This window comes from Camelus dromedarius, chromosome 20 (assembly GCF_036321535.1).
Source record: "Camelus dromedarius isolate mCamDro1 chromosome 20, mCamDro1.pat, whole genome shotgun sequence".
In the NCBI taxonomy this organism is placed as follows: domain Eukaryota; kingdom Metazoa; phylum Chordata; class Mammalia; order Artiodactyla; family Camelidae; genus Camelus; species Camelus dromedarius.
In genome coordinates, this window is record NC_087455.1 from 31,528,747 (window position 1) to 31,555,744 (window position 26,998).

Sequence of the window (26,998 nt, forward strand, 5' to 3'; positions counted from 1 at the left end):
AATACTTGTTGTCTAGGATTTGTAGCAATTGGTACTTTTGTACATTGCTTGTGGGAATGTAAAATAATGCAATCACTGTGGAAAACAGTATGGTGGTTCCTCAAAAAAATTAAACATATACTTACTGTATGGTTCAGCAATTCCACTTCTAGGTAGATACCCAAAAGAATTGAAAGCAGGAACTCAAGAGATATTCGTACATCAGAGTTTATTATCATCATTATTCAAATAACTAAAAGATGGAAGCAACCCAAGTGTCCCCTGATGGATAAATGGATAAGCAAAATGTGGTATATACATACTGATATATACTGGCAGACATAAAAGGACATATATGATTCCACTTAAATGAGATACTTAGAAGAGTCAAAATCATAGAGATAGAAAGTAGAATCATGGTGACTAGGGACTGGGGGGTGGGGGAAATGGAAATTTGTTTAATGGGTAAAAAATTTAGTTTGGGATGATGAAAAGTTCTAGAGATGGATAGTGATGGTGGTTGCACAACAGTGTGAAATTACTTTTTAAAAAAATATATTTTTTAAATTTATTATTGTATTATTTAATTATTTTATTTTGGCAGGTTAGGGGAGGTAATTAGGTTTATGTATTTTTAGAGGAGGTACTGGGGCTTGAACCCAGGGCCTTCTGCATGCTAAGCATGCTTTCTACCACTTGAGCTGTAGCCTCTCCCAACAGTGTGAAATTACTTGATGCTGCTTACTTGTATACCTGAAGATAGTTAAGATAGTAAATTTTATGTTATGTATATTTTCCTACAAGTGAAAAAAACCCCCAAAACTTTACATCAATCATAAACAACTTTACCTCCGTCTCTTCAGAACTGAAGAGACATCCTTAGCAAAAGTTACAGCCTGTCTACAAACTTGCAGACTGCTGCTCCAAAGCTGGAAACAGAAAAGACAGGAAGAGGACTAAATATAGTCCCTTCTTTTTGTCCCCCTTATGTCTTTTTTGATTGTGTTCTTATGTGGGGCTAATTTGCTTTTTGGTGTTAGCCGACTTTTCAGAGCTTCAGAGCTCCAGTCCCCTAAATTTGCACTCTCTCTTCTTGGCCTACCATCATATTTTCACATAATTTTACACAGGTGATTTCGTCTGCTTTGTAGAGAATGTTGAAATTCTATGACTGTTAGGAAGAAGTACCTTATGGACTTTGATCCAAACCTCAGAAGGGGAATTTCTTCTCTTCCCCTGTGACTTTCATGTGACCTTTGAGCCTGTCTCTTCTCACACTTTTTATGACTCTACTCCTATAATCACATTTTTGTTCCCCAATTCTAGACTCTTTAAAATCTCTATTTCTTAGGCTTCATTCCATTTTCATCTTCTGGCATGCTCAGGCCTTGTCTGTCTAATGAAACTGCTTTTAGGTTGCATCAGTCATTGCTTGGTAAGATCAGAAACCTTTTCCCAGTTCTTATCCCCCTTCTGTCTCTGTTTCTTGAAGCTTTCTCTTTTTCTGGCTTTTTGATTTTTCTATTGCTTCTATTCCTCAGACAGTTCTATGTGCTAGTCTCAGTTCATAATTGACAGTGACCTTGTATTTTCTGTTTTCTACATTCGTCCTCTTTTTTTTTAGTATAGTCATTTTCTTAGTGAGCTTATCCATTCTCGTGGCTTCAACTTTGACCAAAATGACCCAAAAGTATACTCTTTTGAGACTTTGAATCTTTGTACTTAGTCTCTTATTCAGTATTTCTAATCTATTGAATAACATTTGACTACTTTACTGTCTTCTCGAAGATAATATGTTCAAAATGGAATCCTTATCTTCTGTCTGCTTCTCTCTGACCTGTACTAATTAATGATGTCACCGGTTTTCCAGTTTGCATTTGATGTGAGTCTTTCCTCTGCTTGGTTTCCTATATTAGTTACTCTGTTACTGAGTTTTTTTTTTTTTTTTTTTTTTTTTTTTTTTTTTTTAGACGGTAAGAAAGAGAAGGATACAGATGATCTTCAGTAGTAGAATTTTATTGTGAGGATACTCAGGAAATGTGCATAGGGTAGTGTGGGAAGGTGCCTAGTCAGCAGCTCATTACCTCTGAGCTTCAGTGACTCTAAGTCTGGGATATGAAATAGGCTCCTTTAATAGGGGGAATGGCACCTTAGAGTCCTTGGAATAATGACTTGAGCCCCAGTGACCCTTGTCATCTTTGTTCTGAAATCGAAGGTTAACTGGGTCATTTTGTAACTAGGAAGTTTGGAGCATCCCCCATTGGCTGTTTTAGCCCTTGTGTGGATGCTTTTGGCCCCTGGATCAGCTTCTAGCCATATGTACTTTTAATTGCTGGGATGGTGAAACTGATTTAATTTGAAGCAGCACACAATAAGCCATTACACCTTATATAGGAATATAGGTTTTCCCCTTAGCACTGCGTAAGTGACTGGCATTTTGAAGTTCCATTAGCTCTCCAGTAGTTAGCAAAATTGTTTTCTTTTTTTCATTTGTTTATTCATTTATTTATTGAACGAAAGTTTATTGAACAGTAATGTATTAAGTTTTGTGTTAGGTACTTACTGGAATTATGAGGGTGGATAAGATGTGATCTGTAGTTTCATGGAATTCCCCACTTTAGCTCTAGTGATGAAAGGAATAATGACTCAGTGTGCTAAGTGCTGTGGGACCAGAGTTGACGGTGAGATTAATTCTCTGTTTGGATGGGTGGGTAGGTAGGGATGGTGGATGAGGAGAGGAGGGTATCACAGCAAACTTCTCAGAGAACATTATTGATTATATCTTTAAGGAAGTGGTTGATAGGCAGAGAAGAGGGGAAAGATCATGTAAGAGAGAATGAACGTAATAGAGGTACGATGTGTATATCTTCTATTATGTACAAATCACTGTATAATATCTACTTTTTATACAGTACAGTAGCTGATTTTTTTCTTGTGTGAAAATTCAGGATCTTTAAGGAGTAGTCCATGGTAGCTAGAGTGTAGGTAATGGAAATAAGGTGATTGAGAGGCTCTTAAGCTCCCCAGTCAGGATTTGTCTCTTGTATGTATTGAGAAATTACTCTTTTCTCAAAGTATCTCTTGAGTTTGTTCTTTCCTGTCATTTCCACTTTAACTTTTAAAACCCAGATCCTTGTCACCAGGTTTCTGGGTTGCGAGAAACAAAACCGCTTTCTCCATTATGTAATTTGCTTATAGGACAATCTGCAGGGTACCTTGGTTTATCTTAATACAGTTAGCGGTGTTCCATCATTACCGTAGTCACTATAATGTCCTTCAGAATTTCATCTCTCTGGCTCCCCTATACCACATTTTTCTAAAACATAATCTAAATTGCTGTTTGCCTAGATCGCCTATCATCTCATATAATATGATACAGTGATTTGGAATTTAAGAAGCATAAAATAAGTTAATAGTTCATCTGCTTAATCTCTTGAGTGCATAGGATAGCCCTGGAAGAAAAAAAGAACCTGCTAAATCCTGTTCTTGGAGCTAATAGTTTAGTGGCTGTAATAGAACATTTCAGAGTAAACTAACTTATTTGGAGATGAAAAACTCCTGGGAACACTTACAGAAGAATGTCCTCCTTAAAAGATGTGGCTGATGTATGATACTTGATGTAGCAATTATCCAGTATCTTGGTATTTGCTAGCTTCCTAAGAGTAAGAAGCTTCTTTCAGTATCATGGGCAGACCGTGGGTTGATTTTCTGTTTTGTTATTTATTACCCAAACGACGGCGGAAGTCAGTTAAGCCTTAGTTTTCTTATCTAAAAACTGAGTGTTTTTTTAGTAACTACCAAAAAGTTTGTTATAGAGGTTAAGTGAGAAAATGCTTGTTCAGTGCTCTGCACAAGGCCATGAAAAGCCCTAAAAAATGTTAACTACCTGTATTATTATGTTTCATTAGCTCTAATGTGTCTGTCTTTCCTATTAGATTAGGGCTGTATCTTAATTTCCTTTGCCTTACCCTAGCAGGTAGCTTCTTTTCTACAAATTCGGTACGTGTATACTGAATGAACATAAATGGATGACTTTTAAATCTAGTTTTATCATTTTTTGTGCCCACGTTGAAGATTTGTTTTAGAAACATTAGTTTTCTTAAAGATAGTTCTCTGTAGTTGCAGAATTCACTCACAAGAATAAAATGATTAACAGATAGTGTTTTTACTATTTCTCATTGCCTTGATCTATTCATTAATTCCACCTAAAGAAGAGACCTTTATTTTCAGTGTATAAAATGATTTTTATGGAAGGCATTCCATGAAATAATTATTGAATCATGAAGAAAATTTTAATTTTGCTATGAGATGGGGTTATATAGAAAAAAATGAATGTTTATTGTAAAAACTTTATGAAATAAAGCAGAGAGGAAAGCTACTCCCAAATTCAAACCTTGTTGCCTGGAATCTTAAAGTGTTTACAGGTAACAAATATTTGAGTTTCTGTTGTGTCCCAGGCAGTTTTTGGTGCTAAGGGTATAGCAGTGAACAAAACAAATCTACCGTTAGTTTGGTGCCAGTATTTGTATGCGCACGCAATTTTGCAGATACACCCATGCTTAGAAGAAAAAATGAAATGGTTTAGTTAGGTGCTCATTATTTAGTAACCTATCCTTTTTTCTTTTAGCAATGTATTGTTAATTTGTTTTAAATCAATGAGTTTTCTACATGACTTTTAGTAATATCTCCTTGAATGGATGTTCTATAGTTAATTAACCTATGTTTAGACATTTATTTACTTTTGTATTTTGTTATAAATAATTTGCATTGAATACATGCTTTTTTGTCTCCAATTATTTCTAAGAACAATTGAAGTTGATTTAAATCCTACCATTTACTCTTTAAAAAAACTTTTTTATTATGGAAAACTTCAAACAGTTTTGTAAAGAAGAGAGAATACCCAACTATGTGTACCCATTACCCAGTTTAAACAATTACTAACTTCACCACCCTTTATTATTTTGAAGTAATCTCTGATATCATTATGGAGTTCTTAATTTTTTTTTTAATTGAGGTATAGTTGATTTACAGTATTTTGTTAGTTTTAGGTATACAGCAAAGTGAATTTTTTTTTGTCTCTCCATTTCTCTTTAATACTGAACAGTATTCTTTATACAGTTGTAACATGATTTCCAGAATACATAAAACATTACTGATAGACTTCAGGGTGTAAAAATATCACTTTTAAGGATGATTAGTTGAGGCTTTTTAAAACAGTTTTTTTTTTTTAAAGTTTTCAATTTAAAGTGTCATCAAATTTTGTTAAATGTCAGGATTACAATCAAGGCCATGAAGGTGTTTTATTTTACAGGGGTGGTTTACTGTAGCCTAAATTCCACAATGCAGGAGCAGTGATTCTCAAACTTGAGTGCACATCAGAATCTCCTGGAGGGCTTGTTAAACACAGCCTGCTGGCTCCACTCCAGTCTGTGATTCGGCAGGTCTGGGGTGGAGCCTGAGAATCTGCATTTCTAAGACATTCCCAGGGGCTACTGCCAATTGAATCACTTTGCTGTACATTTGAAACTATTAAGATTCTGAATATATATAGTGTATATATACACACTCTTTCAGGTTCTTTTCCATCATAGGTTATTACAAGATATTGAATATACTTCTCTGTGCCATACAGTAAATTATTGTTGCTTATCTATTTTATGTATTAGTAGTTTGTATCTGCTAATTCCATACTCCAAATTTATCCACCCTCTTCCCTTTCTACTTTGATAACCATAACTTATGTTAACCATAAGTTTGTTTTCTATCTCTGTGAGTCTTTCTGTTTTGGATGTAGATTAATTTTGATAATTTTTTTAAATTTTATATATAAATGATATCATATAGTATTTGTCTTTCTCTGTCTTGACTTCACTAAGTATAATATTCTCTAGGTTCATTCATGTTGCTGCATATGGCAGTATTTCATCCTTTTATGTGGCTGAGTAATATTCTGTTGCATATATACCACATTTTCTTAAGCCAATCATCTGTTGAAGGGCACTTGGGTTGTTTCCACGTCTTGACTATGGTAAATAGTGCGTGGCATTCTTAATTGTTTCAGTATGCATCTCTAAAAGATACAAATTTTAACAATGTATCACCATAATACATTATCTAAGGTATAATTCTACTTATGAATTATTTTTAAGATGATAAAATACAAAGGAGAATTTGGAGATAACTAAGACTAGTCTATGTAGAAGGTTGTTCTCTCCTGAGACCTTGGGAAAAATAACAGAAATTCTTTTCTTTTTAACACCTTTATTCTGGTATGATTCCTGTACAGTAGACTACACATATTTCATATGTATAATTTGATGACTTTTGATAGATGTATATACCAATGAAACCACCACCACAATCAAGATAGCTAACATTTCAGAAATTTTTACATTGAGCAGGAAACACAAGAGTGAGATACCACAAGATGGGTATGAGGTTAAAGTAGGCATTTAAATCTTGAAGTATTAGAGAATTTGATTGTAGCTTTTAAAAAAACAAGAATAATGTTTAAAAACAATGTGGGAGAAGACAGCTTTTTCCCACTGTATTAGCAATGACAGTATAATAGATTAGGTTTTCCTTACTTTATGAGATAGAAAATCAAGTGACAGGAAAACCTGATTGTATTAGTTATTTAAGTATTTCAAAAAGATAATTCTAGGATATGTCTACTTAAGTATGTAATAAACTCTATCTTAATAGTTCTGTGAGAGAGAGAGATCGCGAGGGTGACTTATTCTCCACAAAATTCCCTGGCACCTGGTAGAGTGCATGTTCTAAAGAGACTGTCAAGAATAATTTTTTTTTGGATCTTTGACTAAAAATATATCCTTTTGATGAAATTCTGAGGTGTTAAAAACTGCAGTATGTCAAGTACAGGTGAAATGATGCTCATTATATTGTGTTTGCCAAGGCAGGAAAGTGGGAAAATGTATTTTTGTGTGTGTGTTTATTTTAAATTGGCTTTTAATTATGAGTTTTTTTAAGCTGTAAGAGCTTTAAAAGTAGACAGTGTAATGGGGGAGGGTATAGCTCAAGTGGTTGAGTGCATGCTTAGCATGCTTGAGGTCCTGGGTTCAATCCCCAGTACCTCCTCTAAAAATAAATAAACCTAATTACCTCCCCTCACCAAGATAAAATAAAATAAAATAAAATGATACAATAGTGAATAAAAAAAGTAGACAGTATAAAATTAATTAAAATTAAACCATAACTGAAATGGTTGGTTTTCATTTAAAATACCAGAAAGGGAAAGAAGAAATAAAGACAAAAGGACATAAAACATGAATCGTTTACCAAAATAAATCATGTGTTTTCACTTGAGAAATGCCCCAGAGACCATCTTTTTGCCTAAGATAAATTAGTAACATTTCAATTGTTCCACATGTTCAGAAAATGAAACATGTGGACTAATAGAAAATTCTCATTGTTTACTGGATTCATTTGGGGGACCTATGACTTGCGTGTTTAAAGTGAGCCAGATTGTGCGTCTATTTTAAGAAAACTTTTATAACTCCTGAAGAATTAAGAAGTGGTTAGAGTACCTTTTGGCTTGGCATTAAACAGATTTGTTAATATAATGTCTCCATCACTGTATCATGTGCATGGCTCATCTTGAGCTACTTTGCGCTTGCTTAGCCATGAAGGACATGAAGCACTTTTTCTTTCCAAGGCAAAATTGTGAATATTTTGGAAATTTAAGAGACTGGCTTCCTTTTCTGGTAGAGATATACTCTTTTTTAGTTCTTAGTTATCTTTCTCCTTTGCTCATTAGCTGCTGCTTATATTTGTTTTTTTCTTACCTGGTCCATGTCTTCAGCCATTCTTCTGCCAGTATCTTGAACTCCCTTGTCTCATTGTTCTTCCATGGCATCTGACTGGCAAAATGCCAAATTCTACTCTGCCTTCTTTTTGCCTATCTTAAGCCTTCTGAGCAGTGCTGAAGAAGATATGAAATCTCAAAGATTGCCGTTTTAAACTCATGGTCTCTGATCTCAACAAAGCCTCCAGTTTTAATCCTATTAAATTTCATGAGATTTTTTGTTTTGTTTTTGTTTTCTACTCTGGCTGTTTCTAATTCAGTTATGTATCTTAAAATCGCAATTTTTAACTTCCTCACATACAGTAGATGAATATCCCTCCTCATAACGCAAATAGAAGCCAGTATTTGAGAACTTGCTCAACTTTCTGCCACCAGCCTACTGTCTCACCTAGAACTCTGCTTATCCTTTCTTCCTATTATAATGGGAGAGGTATCCCCAACCTGTCAGGTTAAGGCAGTCCTATCCACCTGGCTTTGGATATCATTTCTTCCACCCTTTTTCAGGGCCATGCTTTAGTAGTTATTTCCTCTTTAGTATTTTCAACTTTTTCTTATTTTACTAATTCATTCCAAACAGTGCTTATATTTATACAGGCATTTCTGATGAGTTTTTTGTTTGTTAGGCTTTATCTTCTTTCTCAAACTCATGTCTCTAGTCACTTGTCCTTTGTCTCCAGTCACTTGTCCTTTCCAGAAACTTCTGGTGGGGGGTAATCCATAGTTGTTGTCTCTACTTCTTCACTTTATCCCGTTGTCTCAAACTGTTGCAGCCTGTCTTCTGACTCTACCATTCCACTAAGTCGCTCTTGTGCCCAGTAGTCTTCTTACCACAACATGTAGATACTTTTTCTTGTAAATTAATGTTATTGAGGTGTAATTTAGATATAGTAAAATGTGCTCTTTTGGTTTGGCTTTTTTTTTTTTTGGCTTGGCAATAAAGATTCTGGGATTTGTTCAGGATCTTGAATGTATTAGTAGTTTGTTATATTTTATTGCTAAGTAGTATTCCATTGTATGGCTTTATGATAGTTTGTTTACTCAGCTACCAGTTGGTAGACATTTGAATATTTTTTTTCAGTTTTTGGTTGTTTTGAGTAAGGCTACTATGAATATTTGTGTATGTCTTTCGCAGACATGTGTTTTCATTTTTTTGGATAAATACCTAGGAGTAGAATTGCTGGATTGTATAAGTTTGTGTCCATAAGTTTGTAAGAACTGCTAACCTTTTTTTCTAAACTGACTAATTTTTCTTCCAACATCAAATGTATGAGAAATCTTGTTCCACATCTTGTTATTGTAATCTTTTAAATTTTAGCTATTTTTATGAGTATGTAATGGTATCTTATTGTAGTTTTACTTTTCATTTTCCTGATTACTAACAATGTTGAGCATCATTTCTTGTGCCTGTTAGTCATCTGTTTATATTTTTGGTGAAGTGTCTGCTCAGATGTTTTGCATTGTTATATTTGGGTTTTTGTCTTATTATTGAGTTCTAAGAATTCTTTATATATTTTGGTTACAATCCCTGTTTCATAAATGTGGCTTTTGTTCTCCAGAGTCACTTAAACTTGATCATTCTGTGTCAGTGCTTATGTGTGTGTATGCATATGTGTGTGTATGTCCCTGGGATTCAAATGAAGATTGCTCCCACAAAAGCAAGGAAGTGATCCACTGTCAAAAGATAAAATAGTCAACAGAACCAGAATCAGAGATGATACAGATGTAGGAATTATATAGGGACTTTGATGTTATAATGATTACTGTGTTAAAAGTGTCTAGTGGAAGATGGACAGCACCTGTGAACAGTTAGGGCAATTTATCAAAACAATGAAAATTATTTTTTTAAAAAAGAGTCAAATAGAAATGCTAGGAATAAAAGAGATGAAATAGACAAAGAATTTAAATTGATTGATAGTATTGTATGTCTTATATATTGTTACTGATTTTCTGTAAGGTTTCTATATCAATTACTAAGAGAGGAGTTTTTGAAATCTTCAACAATTATTTTGGATTTGTTCTCTTCTCCTTTTAATTATTTCAGTTTTTGTTTTGTGTTTTATAAGCTTTGTTTTAGGGTGCTTACACATGTAGGGTTGTTATGTCTTCTTGATAAATTAACCCTTTTATCATTATGAAATATCCTTCTTATCCTGGCAATATTAATTTCTCTGCAGTTTTCTTTGCCTGATATTAATACAGCCACTTTAGCTTTGCTTTGATTAGTTTATATATAAATATATATATATATATATAAATATATATTTATATATATACACATTCTTTTACTTTTAACCTCTTTTTGTCTTTATATTTAAGGTGATTTCCGCATGTAGTTGTCTTGTTTTTTAGCCAATCTCATAATCTTCCTCTTTTAATTGGGTGGTTTGACTGTATATATTTAATGTAATTAACCTATAGTTTTTTTTTAACTTTTAAAGATATTTGTAGTTTGAAATCTTATAATCAGATATATCATCCAAATACTTTGTTAATTACATTTTTTCCCCAGTTTTTTCTTGATAGTTGCTCTAAGGATTACAGTATGCATCTTTATTATAGTCAAATTCAGATTAACCTAATCCCAGTAAAATATAGTAAATTTGCTTCAGTATAGGTCCATTTCCTTTTCCCTCCTTTGTTCTGCTATTTTATATATATTTTACCTAAATATTTTATAATTTCAATAGTTCAATATTGAAATTATTGATATAAATAATCTTATATTTAAAAATAAGTATATATAATGTTTCTGTAAATATTTGCCACTTCTTTTCTTCCAGAAGTACTTCCTTTAATATCTCTTATAGAGAAATTATGCTGGCAACATCTTTTCTCAGTTTTTGCTTATCTGGAAATGTTCTTATTTCCCCTTCATTTTTAAAAGATAAATTTGCTGGATTTAGGATTCTTGGGTGATACTATTCTTTCAGCACTTTGAGTATTTCCTTTCACTACCTTCTGACTGCCTTGGTTTCTGATAAGAAGTCAGCTTTTAATCATATTCTTGTTCTGTTAATGATGCATCTTTTGCTGCTTTCAAGACTTTCTTTTTGTCTTTCAGCACTTTGACTACAGTGTGTCTAGATGTGGATGTTTTTGTATTTATCTTACTTGGTATTCAATTAGCTTCTTGTTTAAGAAATTTGGGAAGTTTTCAGCCATTATTTTTTAAAATATTTTTTTCTGCCCTTTACTCTCACTTTTCTCCTGAGACTTCCATTATGTTTGTGTTGGTAAGTTGATGTCTCACCAGTCTCTGAGGCTCTGTTGATTTTTCTTCACTCTTTTCCTGTTTTCAAAGGGAAGATATTTTATTTAGCTATCTTCAGGTTTACTGATTCTTTCGTCTGATACCTCAGATATGCTGTTGAGCCCTTCTAGTGTATTTTCATTAAAGATATTTTATTTTTCATATCTGAATTTTACATTTTTATTAGTTTCTCTGTGTCTATTGAGATTCTTTATTTGTTGAATCATTTTTTGGGTATTTTCCTTTAATTTCTTGAGCAGAACTTCAATTTTTTAAATGTATTTAAAATAGCCACTTTGAAGCCTTTGTCTGATATATCCAGTATATGGACCCACTCTGAATCATTGTTTATTGATGGCTTTATTTTTTGTTGATTGCTTCTATTCTGTTTTATTGACTGCTTTCCAGAGTATGGGTCATACTTTCCTTTTTCTTTGCATGTTGCATAATTTTTTTTTTTTTTTTTTACTTAAAACTGGGCATGTAAAATAATACATTGTAGGAACTCTGACTTTTCCCTTTTTCCCTCCCAGGCTTTTTTTTTTTTTTTTAAACCTTCCTGGACTTAAACTGTGATATCTATCTCCCTGCATTGTTTGGCTGCTAATGCCTCTGCCCAGTTGTTTTATGTTTATTTTCTAGCCAGAATTCCTTGGGATTGCCTTGTTAGCCAATGATTTGTGAAGAGGTTGTGCTCAAACATTTGAGATCATATGACCTCTACTCTCTGCTGGTGTGTCTGTGTGTGGGCTGGGGAGCACATTGAAAACTGTAGGTAGTTTTCAAATCTCTTTTGGCTTTTACTTTTCACTAGGTCTTTTAGATTTTTTGAGATAGACAACATTTTTATTCCAGAACAAATTCATATACATGGTTTCTGTAGATTAGATATCCAGATATTTGGTTAAATACTCAGTAGGTGGAACTGTGGGAAAAGAGATTCTCTCATACATTACTGGTAGATAACTGATAGGAGATTAAATTCATACAAGCCCCCTGTGGGCAGTTTGCTAATATCTATCAACATACATATATATTAATATAACATACAATTATAGTAGATAAAATATACCATATTGTAATCAATCAAGAATTTTAATAATTACAGTATAGTGAATACAATATAGTAATTTTGTTATTCATATTATTAAATTACATATTAAGTTTATATTATGACATGTTTATACTTACAGTCAATATACTTACTTATCAATATATACATCTACATTTGCATGTATGTATATTCTGTTGACCTCACTGTTTTGCTTCTGGGAATTTATCCTACAGATACACTACTAGCACATGTGTGAATTGACTTATGTATAAGCTTATTTATTGCAGTGTTGTTTATAATAGCAAAAGGGAACCTGGATATCCATAAATAAGGGATTGGTGAGTAAGAGATACTACATCTTTGCAACAGAATAGGATGTAGATGTAAAAAGGACAAGAATGAGGATGCTTTCTACAGACATATAGTGTAGAGCTCTCCAATATAGATTATATGTTGTTAGGTAAAAACATCAAAGTATATAACAGTGTGGATAAAAAAGAGTGTGTATAAGTGCTGTATTGTATGTTAAAAAAGAGAAATAAAATATATATTCATATCTGTGTAAAGGTTTCACATGAAGCTAATAAAAGTATTCTTTGAGGTGTTTCTGGGAAGATTAATCACAGGGGTTGGAAAGAGACTATATACTGTATACTTTTTCGTGGTGTTTGGTTTTTGAACCGTCTGAATATATTGCTTTTTAAAAATAAAATTAAAACATTTATAAAAATCTTAAGGAAAATGTTTTTTCTGTTTTTTTTTTTTTTATCAGTAAGCTAAAAAAGCTGAGTGAAGACAGTTTGACTAAGCAGCCTGAAGAAGTTTTTGATGTATTAGAGAAACTGGGAGAAGGGTAAGTACAACAAATACGAAACTAACATTTAAATAATGATGGAACAGTTATAAAATACTATATAATACTAGTCTGTCACTAGAGTGTATTTGGTTGAATTGAATAGTGTTAGAATAGAGAGAATGTACCTGAACATAATAAAGACCAATATGACAAGCCCTCAGCTAACAGTATACTCCTTGGTGAAAAGCTGAAAACTTTTCCTTTAAGATCAGAAACAAGACATGGATGTCCATTCTCTCTACTTTTATTCAACATACTGGAAGTCCTAGCCAGAGCAGTTAGGCAAGAAAATGAAATAAGTATCCAAATCAGAAAGGAAGAAGTAAAGCTGTGTCTATTTTGGATGACATAATTATTACGTATAGAGGACTCCAAAGAGTCTGTCAAAAAACTGTTGGAATTAATAAATTCAGTGAGGGTGCAGAATATAAAATTAGTATACAAAAATCAGTTGTGTTTTTATACACTAATAACAAATTATTGGAAATAAAAATTAAGAAAATAGTTCCATTTACAATTGATTCAAAAAGAATAAAATACTTAGGGATAAATTTAACCAAGGAGGGAAAGACTTATATCCTGAAAACTATAAGACATTGTAGAAAAAAATTGAAGAAGACACAAATGAATGGAAAGATAATCCATGCTCATGGATTGGGAGAACTAATATTGTTAAAATTACCCAAAGCAATGTATAGATTCAGTGTAATCCCTATCAAAATTCCAATGGCATTTTTCATAGAAATAGAACAAACAATTCTAAAAATTGTACGGAACCTCAGATAGCCAAAGCAATTTTGAGAAAAAAAGAACAAAACTGGCAGCATCATGCTCCCTAATTTCAAACTATATTACAAAGTTACAGTAATCAAAACAATATGGTATGGGCATAAAAATAGACACATAGATCAATAGAATAGAATAGAGAGCCCAGAAATAAATCCACACATTAGTTCAATCAATTAAATCAATCAATCACTTTATGACAAAGGAGCTAAAAATATACAATGGGGAAAGGATAGTCTCTTCAATAAACGATGTTGGAAAAATTGGACAACCACATGCAAAAGAATGAAAAGTAGACTGGACCCCTACCTTACACCATATACAAAATCAACTCACAGTGATTAAAGACTTAAATGTAAGACCTGAAACCATAAAACTCCTGGGAAGAAACAGGGGATAAGTTCCTTGAAATTGGTCTTGGCAGTGAATTTTTGGATTTGACATTAGAAGCAAAAGCACCAAAAGCAAAAATAAACAAGTGGGCTACATCAAACTAAAGAGCTTCTGCACAGCAAAGGAAACCATCAGTAAAATGAAAGGGCAATTTGTGGAATGGGAGAAAATATTTTTAAGTCGTATATCTGAGAACAGGTTAATCTCCAAAATATATAAAGAACTCATACAATTCAATAGCAGAAAACCCCTAAACATTTCAGTTAAAACATGGGGAGAGGAACACACATTTTTCCAAAGATACCAAATGGTCAATAGGTACATGAAAAGGTACTCAACATCACTAATCATTAGGGAAATGCAAATGAAAACCAAAATGGAATATCAACTCATACCTGTCAGAATTACTATCATCAAAAAGACAAGAGATGACAAACACTGGCGAGATTGTGGAGAAAAGGGAACTGCTGTGGGATACATAAAGGGATATATAAGTTGGTGCAGCCACTATGGAGAACAGTATGGAGGATCTTCATAAAATAAAAAATAGAACTACCATATGATCTAGTAGTTACACTTCTGGGTAAATACATGTGGAGGAAATGAAATCACTATCTCAAAGAGAATCTGCAGCTCCACCTCCATTGTAGTATTATTCACAGTAACCAAGACATGGAAGCAACCTAAACGTTCGTTGATGGTTGAGTGGATAAAGAATGTGTGGTATATATATAAAATGGAATATTACTGTCATAAAGTAGAAAGAAACCTTGCCATTTGTGACAACGTGGATGGACCTTGAGGGTGTTATGCTAAGTGAAGTAAGTCAGAGAAAGACGAATACTGTATGATATCACTTATAATGTGGAATATAAAAAATTAAACTCATAGAGGAAAAAATGGTGGTTGCCAGAGGTTGGGGATGAGGCTGGGGGAGGCGGGGAATGGGTGAAGGTGCTCAAAAGGTACAGACTTCCAGTTATAAGGTAAGTAAGTTCTGGAGATAACATGTACAGCATGGTGATAACAGTTAACAGTACTGTATTCTGTATTTGAAAGTTGCTAAGACAGTAGATCTTGAAAATTCTTATCACAAGAAAAAAATTTTTTTAAACTCTGAGGTGATGATGTATGTAATTGGTGATATATACATGTATTAGATCATAATGTTGTATACCTTAAGCTAATACAGTGTTATGTGTTAATTATACCTCAATAAAACTGGAAAGGAAAAGGAAAGATAGTAATAGTAATTAAAATCAATATACTTTGTGGCAGTCAAATGCATTTGTAAAGCCTAGGTTGTGCTAGATCTGGTAATAGTGCTTTTCAGAGAAGGAGGACATGTATATAAGAGAAAAACAAGAAATGTGCTGTAAAATGATTCCCAAGAAGTTTGTTAGTTCATTCTTTATGACATTCTGATTAATAAGCTTGAAAAATTTTAACTTTGTTAGGCAAGTGAACATAAGGCCACCTTTTAGGATGTTTGGACTCATATATTTTTGCTTGGGGAAAAATAAGTAATAGATGTAAATAGAGTGTCTCTGTGAGGAAAACAGAATGTATGTATTGGCAGAGGAATGGTTGATATGATTTGAAAACGGTAGGAAAGAAACATGTTTCTTTTAAGCACATAGGGGCATTTAATGAAGTGGTGAAAGGAGAACTTCCAAAATAATAAAAGACACAAAACACAGTTAAAATGGCTTAAATCAGCAAGAATAAGGAAAAGGAAATAAAGAAAAACATAAAATAGTAAGCTAAATGTAAGTTGGAAAAATAAAATGAAATATATTTTTCACTAAATGGCAGTTCTCCCGCAGACAACCTAATAGGGTCAGTTAAAATGCAAAATGTAGCCGTATGCTGTTTGTAAGAGGCACATGTAATACAGAGGGTAGATATATAGTGGTATTTCCTATTAGAGATAATCGGATAAGAAAGAGATAATCACACCAGAAAATAAAGAAAGCAGAGTAGCAATATTTATATCAGGTATATTAGTTAAAGTTAAAAGATCTTAAGTGAGTAAAGAGGGGATAATATTCAAATAAAGAATAAAGAGGGGTAGTATGTAATAATCTAAAAGACAACTTACAACAAAACGTATATTTGTCAGTCACCATGACAATTAAATTTGTAAAGGAAAGCTATTACAAATGTCAGCGGAGTCTAATAAAAATGTATTCACATTGGAGATTTTGCTATATCTTTTTCTGAATTAGACCAAATAATAGGAAAAGAGAGAAAGGACATAGCGGGATTAAATATAGCAATCAATAAACTTGTTTTTTATATATTTATAAATATACATTTATACTTACATAACCATTCTTTCATTCCTCTTTTTTTTTTTTTTTTGCTTATGTTCATGGACCATTGATTTAAAAAAACTAATTCTAAAAATGAGATCTTTTGCAGGTTACATTTCTAATTATATTCTGCTAAAATTAGAAATAAATAAGGGGGAGTGTATAGCTCAAGAATGCGTGCTTAGCATACTTGAGGTTCTGGGTTCAATCCTCAGTACCTCCTTTAAAAATAAGTAAATAAACCTAATTACCTTCCCCAACCAAAAAAAATAATAATAATAATTTAAAAAAGAAATAAATAATTACAATATGCTAAAACACACTTACTAGAAATTAGGAAATGTAATCTGAAGTAACCTATGGTTTAAAGAGGCAGTTACAGATTATTTAGAAAAGAGTGAAAAGGAGAACAAATTATACTTATTTCTATGGAATCCAGCAAAGCTGTACTTAGGTGACAATATTTAGTTTTAAATTCCTTCATTATTAAAGAAGAAGGACAAAAAAAAGAACTTAGTGTTTATTTAAAGAAACTAGAAGAGAGAATTTATAAAATAAAAAGCTGAAATTAATGAAATAGAAACTAAAAACAGTTAAAAATGATAAATATAGTAAAGAAACTTTTTTTGAGCAGACCAGTAAAATAGTTAAACCTAGTTCTGACTTTGACTAAAGGAAAAAGTGCAAAATCAAAGATTTGGAATAAGAAAGAAGATACAACCAATGATAAGAGAAATGATTTGAAAAATTAAGAAGGTACTAGATGCTGCTCTTTGAAAACTCATTTGAAAATCTAAAAGTAGATGATTTCATAACAAAATATGAATTGTGTGAATTGACCCCCATAGAAGTTTAAACTTAAATAGATCTATTACCATAGACAAGATGGAAAGGTAGTTAAATATATGTTAATTAAAGAGATAGCAGCTCATAGCAGCAATATTCACAATAGTCAGATATGGAAATGTCCATCAGCTGATGAATGGGTAAACAAAGTGTGCTGCATCTGGGCAGTGGAATATTATACAGCCATTAAAAGGAATGAAGTACTGATAACATACTACAGTATGGATGAACTTTGAAATGTATATTGAGTGAAAGAAGCTAGATACAAAAAGCCACATATTGTATGATTCCATTTGTTTAAGATATCCAGAATAGATAAATCCTTAGAGACAGAAAGCAGATTCCAAATAATTTGTAACTAGATAGAGGTAAAGGTTACACAACTTTAAAATCTTTCAAATGGTGAACTTATGTTATGTGCATTTTACTAAAACAAAGTACCAACTAAGTTTTATCTAATCATTAAAGGAGAAATAATTGCAGTTATTTTTATGAAGCCAACATAACTTTGATATCAAAACCTAGATGTATGTGAAAAAAACCTGTATGTAATTCAGCCCTCCTTTGCTACCCATTATGATTATTACCATGCCCACCTTTATCTCAGATGGAAAGATGTTACCACTTTTCTTCTTAACGGGTCTAATCATCCATTAAATTTAGGAAGCTCATTTCATTGTTGGCATCTGTCTTATCTCTGACCTGCACTAAAAGCTTTCAGTGATGCTAGTAAAGGGAGTAACCTCTGGACTCTCAGTGACCATAGGGGTGGGCAGGCAAGTCACATGTCAGATATCCATTCCATTATTCCATCTACTTGAGCCTTTGATCTGCTTCCTCTAATGTATGAGGATCCCTGGCATCTCACTTAATGTCGGCCGCTGTTGAGTCCAGTTTCAGTTAACTAGGTGAGCAAACTGTTAGGGCTCACCAACAGTTTAAGATAACAGACTCCCAACTGTTTAAGATAACAGTAGATTTCTTTCTCCCTGGAAATCTTAGAATCCTTTCCCACACATTCTTTAGGGTTCTGCTGATAAAAACTGACAAAATCATACAATTTTTTTTGGTGTGAATAGTAGATGATCTTGGGTCAGATTTTATATTCATCCCTCTGGTGTGTGAATTTGAGTGTAATTATAAGGTCTAGAACAATGAGAGGTGGTGGTAGGGTGGTCTGGACGAGGATCTGCATTTCCCTGAAAAGTGCCTGCCTCAGAGAAGGTCTTACAGAGTCTTCAGGCATGGTGATGCTAATTTTCTTAGACTAGGGGATAGGTTTGCTTTTGCTGACAAAGGAGCTTGGTAGGGTTTGGGGGTTTGAGGTATTCAAATTAATAATAATCTACCTTAATGTACCAATGCCAGTTCTCTAGGTACCTCTCTTTACAGTTAAAAGCCTAACTTTAACATAAGACCTGGTGATGTGAGTTCAGTTTGCAATGTAATTCACCTTGCAGGAAAATTAGACTTTGAGTTTGGGTTTCAGAAGTCTCAGCTCTGGGCCAAGAAGAGTTAAGAAATTCTTTTGGGGCATTTGGAAGGTTTCTGACTCTCTCAGTCTTGAGCTGGGAATTTAAGCCCTGAGCTTGTTTGTTTATGACTTTTCCAGTGTAGGCAGTGGCAGCCAGCCCATTCTACAGTCTTTATACTCTTATTTTCACTCTAACATTCAATTGATACAGGTATTTGGTCTTCTTGCCTAGTCTTGCCTAGACTCCAGGCAACAAAGGGTAAAAATTGAAATAATTATTTTTCCACCAAATACTATTGGATTTCAATGTTCTATTTGCCACTTGTGTTGAAGTCATTACTATCTTCAAATCTAAGAAAGAACTAATACAAGATTCCCATCTTTAAGATTCTTTCCCTGGGAACCAGCTCCTTCCCCAAAACTATTGGTATCAGGGCCGGGTTAGGAAAAGAAAGGCTACTCTATGTACTCTGGGTATAAATAGTTTATTATGAAATTAGGGGTTCAAATGACTTGTGGAAGAGCCAGAGATGCAGAGGTCATGTAATCTGCTGCTGAAGATCAGAGAAGCCAACATTGAAGATCTCAGTCTGAAGCACTGAAGTGGGTGTTTCTGAAGAGCTCACTTGGAATCTGCTGGAATCCTTAAATTGGAAACTCAGAATTTGTAGGTACTAACTACTATATCTAAAATAGATAAACAACAAGCTCTTACTGTATAGCATGGGGAATTATATTCAATACCTTGTAATGGCCTATAATGAAAAAGAATATGAAAAGGAATATATATGTGTAAATGAATTACTATGCTGTACACCAGAAATTAACACAACATTGTAAAATGACTCTACTTCAATTAAAAAAAAACTTAAAAAAGAAGAGTCTTTGAGAAGCTCCCACCAACTGTCTCAGTGTGCAACAGCAGCGTGATGGTTATCAAGAAGCTCAGCCAGAAGCCACTGTGTATCCCATATAGCATCTACTACAGCTGCATCTGGAGTTTGATGGTTTCTCCTCAACTTTACCATTCACATTTCATGCATGTTCTTCTCATTGTCAAACTCTTAACTGGGATCCATTCAGGGAAGGGAATTCTGGGAAGTGTGGCTTCCAGCTTTCTTTTGCAGACAAGAAGACCTTAGAGGGAAGTGGTCCTGTTGTTTAGTTGACAATAGATAATCTAGCACTGAATTCTGTATTAGTTTTTGAGGGAATACACACACACACACACACACACACATTTGTATACATATACATTTGTGTGTGTGTGTGTGTGTGTTTATAAAACTTCTAAGGGAGATACAGATTCAGATTTCTCCTGCTGTCTGAAAGTAGAGCATTCCTATGAAACTTCGTAAGTTGAAATGGCGTAAAGCAAAGAAGCAGTTACCTTATGACACAGCTTGCTAACAGATGCACAAAATAAACTGAGATAAAATGTAGACCCTCACAGACACAGTTTAAAGCTATGGTGGCTGGGTGCTGAGCTGCTGAGTGTAGTTCCTGGGAGAGGAGCTTCTCTGTGCCATTCTTGCTGCTCCTGATACTTTCTGCCTCTGTAACAACTCTTGGAAAAGAAACATTGAATGCTGTTTTTTTTTTTTTTTTGTCTTTTTTCATGAAAGTGAAAATCCTCTTCAGATTTCTTTCTGTTAGCAAAACAGGTCCTGATCTAGGTCTTTTGTAAAAGCGAAGTGGTGTAAAGTGAACTTTTGAAAAGTGGGGTTTATCTCTGTGTGTGTGTGTGTGTGTAAGTTAGGACTGTACACTCAGACACACACACGTACACACAGACACTCAAAGGTGACTGGGTATCAAACTAAATTAAATTATTTCAGAAAGTCCAAAGAAACAGAGGGTAGGATTTATTTTGTTAAAGTAGCTGCTTTTATTACTTATTTTTCACTTTTTCACATATTTTAAAAGACTGTAGGTTTGGAAGTGATTCTGCACAGCTTCCTAATATTAGGAAACATTCCATGTCTCTAATGCCTTTCTCTTCTTTCTCTTCTGTAGAAATAATGTAGTGAAAAAAACATGATCTTTGGAGTCAATATGTTTGAATTCTGGCCTTGCTGTTTACTAGTATCTGAGTCTTTTAAAATGGCTATAATAGTATTTTATTTTACAGTTGAGAGGATTGAATTTGATAATGCACGTAAAACGCCAAGCATAGTACTTGACTTGCGATAAGAACTTAGTAAGTGCTAGCAGTTTTTACCTTGCCTTCTAATTTATACCAAAATACAAATGACTTCCCTCTCTCATTGTTTTTGCTTTTTAAAACACATAAATGTTTAACTGGCAATGTTTCAAGAGTTTTAGCAGGGATAGTTTTTGGGCAAGTGGCCATTAGATCCTATTACTCATTTTATTTATCTGTGAGGGTGTGGTCTCGCTCTTGAGGAGAAGAGGATAGTGAAAGGAGCATTTGAGAAACCTTGGATCCATGACTCAGGGAGTCCAGGATTCCCTGCTTCTGTAACTTCTGTATCATGTGGTTCCCAGCTGAAGGTTTCAGTTCGTCCTAAGCAATCTGAACAGGCCTGGGACTTGGATATTTTGGGGATGACTTTGCTTAAGATGAGATTAGCCTTTTCTCCTAACATGCGACTTTGGCTGTTATTATTCTATATTCCATTCTTTTAACTTCCATTTATATATCTTCTTAATGCTGCATTTGTTGAGTTGACAAACCGTAAGTCTGTTTCTTTCATTCATAAGAAAAATAGCAGATCTTTTTCTATTAACTTGATGATTTTAATAAATTTTAAGTCTATAATGTAAGCATTAAAACTAAGGTATAATTCACTTTTTAAATTTGTTTACTTTGACTTGTCACCATTAAATAGTATTTTAAACTAGAAAAGACTACATGCAAAAACTTGTAATAGACTGTTTTTCTCTAATAGTTATGTTTGAAAGGAAAAAGAAAATAAAGAAATGTCTTGGTTTCTTTTAGGTCTTATGGAAGTGTATTTAAAGCAATACATAAGGAATCTGGTCAAGTTGTGGCAATTAAACAAGTACCTGTTGAGTCAGATCTTCAGGAAATAATCAAAGAAATTTCCATAATGCAGCAATGTGACAGGTATGAAGAGATTTTATTTCTTTATTTACCTTAATTTTGATGAGTTTTGCTAATAATGAATGATAAAATACGTTCTTTGGTCATCTGTTTAGTTTCTTTTCTTACTTCCCATTGTAAGTGAGACTAATCTTTACAGACAGATGAGAATAGCTTTGTAGGGTTGTCTTCAAGACTTACAGCCCCAAAGCAGAAATGATGTCATAGAGCAGTATGTGGTGATAGGAAATAATCAGTTATCTCACTTTCAGGGAAGATTTATCGGTAAAAATTAGTTTTTGATATTAAGGAGAAGTCATTTAATAGTCCCTTTAATTTAATTGGTTTTACTAATTAAAAACAGTCATGTTTTATGTAACTTTAATTTATTTAACAAACATTTACTGAGCATCTTCAGTGGGCTAGATACTTTGCCAGGATCTAGGAATACCATGGGAACTAAAATATTGTTTTTCTTCTTGAGGGGCTGGTAATCTAGTTGAGAAGACAGATACTTAAACAAATAGCTATAATACAGCACAGTCGTTATACTTACTGACTGGTGTTTGAGGTCATGTGAGAACAAGGAGGCAGGGCACCTGCCTCCGCCAGGACTCAGGAAGTCTGGAATGCTGAGGAAGAGTTAATTTGGAGAAGAAATGGAAGGATGAGAGACAGTAGAGAGAATAAAAGGTAGAGGGGTGGAAAACAGCTTGTTTTGAAGAGGTTTAGAATTACTAGAGTGGAAAGTAAGAGAGATTGGTATGAAATGAGGTTGGATGGGTAAGTGGAGCTGAGTATGAAAGGTCTTAAGTACCCTACTGAGTAGCCTGGGCTTTATAAGGGATGCAGAGTATTTAAATTAGGACTGTGTTTAGCCTATAATTACTTAATCAAAGAGGGATTTGTTATTCTCCCTTTAGGAAAGATCTAGAGGTAGGGCTGGTGTAGCAGCAATGAAGTGACAGCTGTGTCAGACTCCTTTCCTTACACGCTGCCGTCCTTAGCAGATGGCCTTTGTTCTCGTGCATATTCTCTCATGGTTATAGCAGGCTGCTCCAGCTCCAGCCTGATGTCTGCATTCCAGTCAGGAAGAAACAGGAAAGGGCTTTCTCAGAAACCCACAGCTCGTGTTTTGTTCATCAGAAGTCAGTCACATGGAGACTTAGGGGAATCTGGACACATTGTGCACCCTAATCAAATCAGAGTCCTATTAGTAAGAGAGCTATGGAAGAGTTTCTCTTCCGACAGTATATAAGTCCATATATTATAAGCTCTTTGGCCAGTGAAGTGACTGAATAATCCTAGAGGTTCTTTGTTGGTTGGGTCTGTTCAATTTCACTTTTCTTTATTGTTTGGTATATATTTAGATTATATTACATATTTTCCATAACAGCCATATAACTGGACATTCAAGTAGTTAAAAAAAAATAACAATACATTCCTCAGCTCTCAGATCAAAATATGTAATTGCAAAGTTTTCCCAGACTTTGTTCTTAATTTGGTAACTTGATAAAAATGTGGTTCCTATAGTTTGATGTAGAAAAGGTAAGATTTGAGCATAGTGTATTGCTGGGGTCTATCAGGTGCTTAATACTTCCATGTTGCCTTATTATTTTCTTATTATGGTTAACAGTAGTTCAGGGACCAGTGTTGAGCTTTAGAGATTTTTATTGAGTGTAATCTAGGAAAAGCAGTGTCTCAGTATTACCTATTATACACCTCTTCCCCTAACCTTTGTGCATCTTAGTACCCATCAACCCTTGCTCAGATTTCTGCAGCAGCTTCCTGTGTTTTCACTTTGTCTTTCATTTTTGCCTCTTCCAACCCATTTTCTTTTCTGAATCTAGAGTGTTCTTTCTAAAATGCAAACCTAATCAAGCTGTTCCCTGTTTAAAACCTTTAGTGGCTCCCCATTGCCTAGATAGATCGAGTTTCCTAAGGATGCATAGAAGGTCCTTCATGATCTGGGTAGTGTTTATGCTTCCAGTCTTTTCTCTTACATGAGTTTTTCTTTTAAGAACCTATTTACATGCATTCTCTGTGATGTGACTTTTAAATTTGGGATTATATCTTACTCATTGCCCTTGGATCCTGCTACATAGTAGTTACTCAAGTATGGATGAGTATTACTGATTCCTATCTGGGTGACTCAATTGAAATATCCAGGAGCAACTTCACATTTAACATTTTGAAACCAAATTTTTAATTGTTGCAGACAAGCCTTTCAAATTCCTGTTTTGTTAATGGCATCATTATCTACCTAGTCTTTCAACAAAACTGAGAGTCATCTATTTCTTTTTCTAATACTTCTGATGACACTAAGTCTTGTAGAGTCTCCTTCTGAAATGTCTTCACTATCTTTATCCTTTCTTCATTCCTTAAGAGAAGGAATCTCATTTCTTAGCGTGTATTACAGTGCCTAGCGGTGTACTTTTTGTTGAATGAATGTAAATGGATATGGTATGTATATATGGTATATATATGTATGTATATATGGCATGTGTATATATATATATATGCATATATGGTACATGTGTGTGTGTGTGTATATGTATGTATGTATACATATGGTGTGTGGAAGAGCATTTATAGGTTAAGGGAACCCTAGGGAAATCTGGTCCTTGTTCTTGTAAGCTACTAAGGGGAAAGAAAAGTAATGAATGGAAGAGGAAGAAAATGTGAATAAATTCTAGAAATTTTGTACCATCTTATAGCAGAATGTCTTGTATATAATAAGTATTTTTCAAATATTTGTTGAATGAAATAGATGGAGAAACAAATATTGATAAAAATGGCTCCTGTCTTGATTTCACTTTTACATTGATACTGGACATGTGAAATAATGAAAGATCAAAAAAATTAGTTGGTTAAAAGATCTGGAAAATGCTAAAAGATAGGGCAGGTGAAAAACTAGGAAATGACAGGAGCACCCATTACACTTAACTACTAATTACTAGTGTTAGTGTAGATGTGTTATTGAGAATTGGTATAAAAATGGCTAGGAAGAAAGCAGTACAAATTGAAAAATTCCCACGTAAGACATTGGAATTTTGGTTAGAGAAAAGTGAGATTTATATTTCTGAAATTGAAATATTTTCTTAATTCTGTTCAGTTGTTTGACCATTTGGCAAATTGTCTTGCTTTCTACACTCTAAAAAGAGACCAGAGAGTGTTTTAATTTTTTTTGTTCATTTTCGTGAATACTAAACGTGAGTTCAGTATTGCATTTTGGCACAGATATTTGCGGGAGCCCATCTACATTGTTTATTGCTGAATCTTATGTGTCTAGTCCAGTGCTTAGCACAGAGTAGGCATTTAATAAGTATTCGTGGAATGTATAAATCATAGAATGTTTGTGCTACACTAGGCCTCTGTAGGTCTACTAATTTAGAGTTTTTCAAATGTACTCAGCTCTAAGGAATATTTCTTCTAGGGGTATTTTACCTTAAACAGTAAAGAATTGAGCAGAAGGAGAAACTTAGCTCTTGGTTTTTTTAATCTTTTCTCTATATTGGAGCTCATTCAAAAATTTTATTTTATGGGAAGACTTCTAATGCTAAAGGATAATTAAGAACTATTTTATAGGTAACAGAAAATGAGACCTAGGAATTTTATGGGAATTGGCCTAGATCACACAGCTGGTTAATGACTAGGATGCTCTAAGAACCCACATTTGCAGACAGGTGGGCCAGTGCTGAAGAAAGCAGCATCTATACAAAGATTCTGACAGTTCAAAGTAAAGCACTCTCAAGGCCATGGTGCAGGGGTGGAGGCAAGAGCTGATCAGCGATACTTGTGAGTACTGTCTGCCAGGTAGTGTGGATACAAGGGACCCAAAACTGACCCAGCTCCTACATTCCTGGTGCTTATATTTCAGAGAAGGAACTTCTCATATCTAAACGAAGAGAAATGTGTTGTTAACACATGCATCAGGGCACATGGTTATTCATCTAATTTATTCAATTTCTGTATGTATATACTATATAAATTCAACTTATATATGTTATTATATAAATAAATGTATTCAACTAATATATGTTGAGTACCTACTGAAGGTAGCCCTTATGTGCTGTGCGTAGGAATGTAAAAATGAATGAGTCTCAGACTTTAGAGGGACTTTCAGTCAGATGCACCAGACAGTTGGATGGACAGGCTGTTTCAGTACAGTGTGATAAGAGCTCTGATGGGGTAAATATGGGGAACTGTGTAGGTTGGAAGATATATCTAACAGCTCACCATTGGGGATTCAGGTAAAGCTTCCTCAGGGAGATCATACCCAAGCTGAGTTCTGGAAGATGACTTAGATTTGCTGGGCAGAGAGGAGAGGCGATCCTTGTGGTGGGAATAGTGTGTTTCTAGCTTATCTGCTCAGTCTTCTACCAGAGCAGTTCCTCACCCATCTGTTCTGTTTGCTGATGTTTCTGGGTGAGATTCCATTTGAACAATGTGTCTGATGCCAAAAAAAAAAGTTTGAAACTCACCATATTGAAGGAATTGTGGTGAACTCTGGCAGTTTATATCAGTTCATGTGTATGTATATTCATTTTTGGGTGGGCCAAGAAATAAAGTGCTGTGATTTAGATTTATATTGGAAACAATTCAGTTCTCATAGGAGAATATTCACATTGCCTTTGTGAAAACACTGTATTAACCCTATGAAGTTTAGAACACTATTAATATGGTAGAAGGATGTTAATGAAACTTATATAATGAAAAATACTCATTTCTTTAGTATTTTAATTATCACGTGATCATAATGGGATCATTAAAAATATACCTTAGAAAATATTTGCAAAAGACCTATCTGATAAAGGAATGTTATCAAAAATATACAAAGAATTCTCAATAAGAATACAAACAACCCAATTAAAAAATGGGCCAAAGACTTTAACAGAAACCTCACCAGAGAAGGTATACGGATGGCAAATAAGCATATGAGAAGATGCTCCACATCATACGTCATCAGAGAAAAGCAAATTAAAACAACATCGAGATACCACTACTCACTTATTAGAATGGCCAAAATCTGGAACACTGACAGCACCAAGTGCTGACAAGGATGTGGAGCAACAGGAACTTCCATTCTTTGCTGGTGGCAATAAAACACAGTGTTGCCACTTCAGAAGTCAGTTTGGCAGTTTCTGACAAAA

General features: G+C 33.9%; 1 protein-coding gene across 1 annotated transcript in view; it reads left to right on the forward strand.

Annotated features, from left to right (window-relative positions):
* STK3 (serine/threonine kinase 3) overlaps window positions 1-26,998 on the forward strand; it is a 233,279-nt gene that overhangs the window by 12,123 nt on the left and 194,158 nt on the right. Inside the window, exons 2-3 of the mRNA XM_031439380.2 lie at window positions 12,881-12,961; window positions 21,741-21,869. Of these exons, the coding sequence (XP_031295240.1) occupies window positions 12,881-12,961; window positions 21,741-21,869 (210 nt within the window). The remainder of the gene's footprint in view (window positions 1-12,880; window positions 12,962-21,740; window positions 21,870-26,998) is intronic.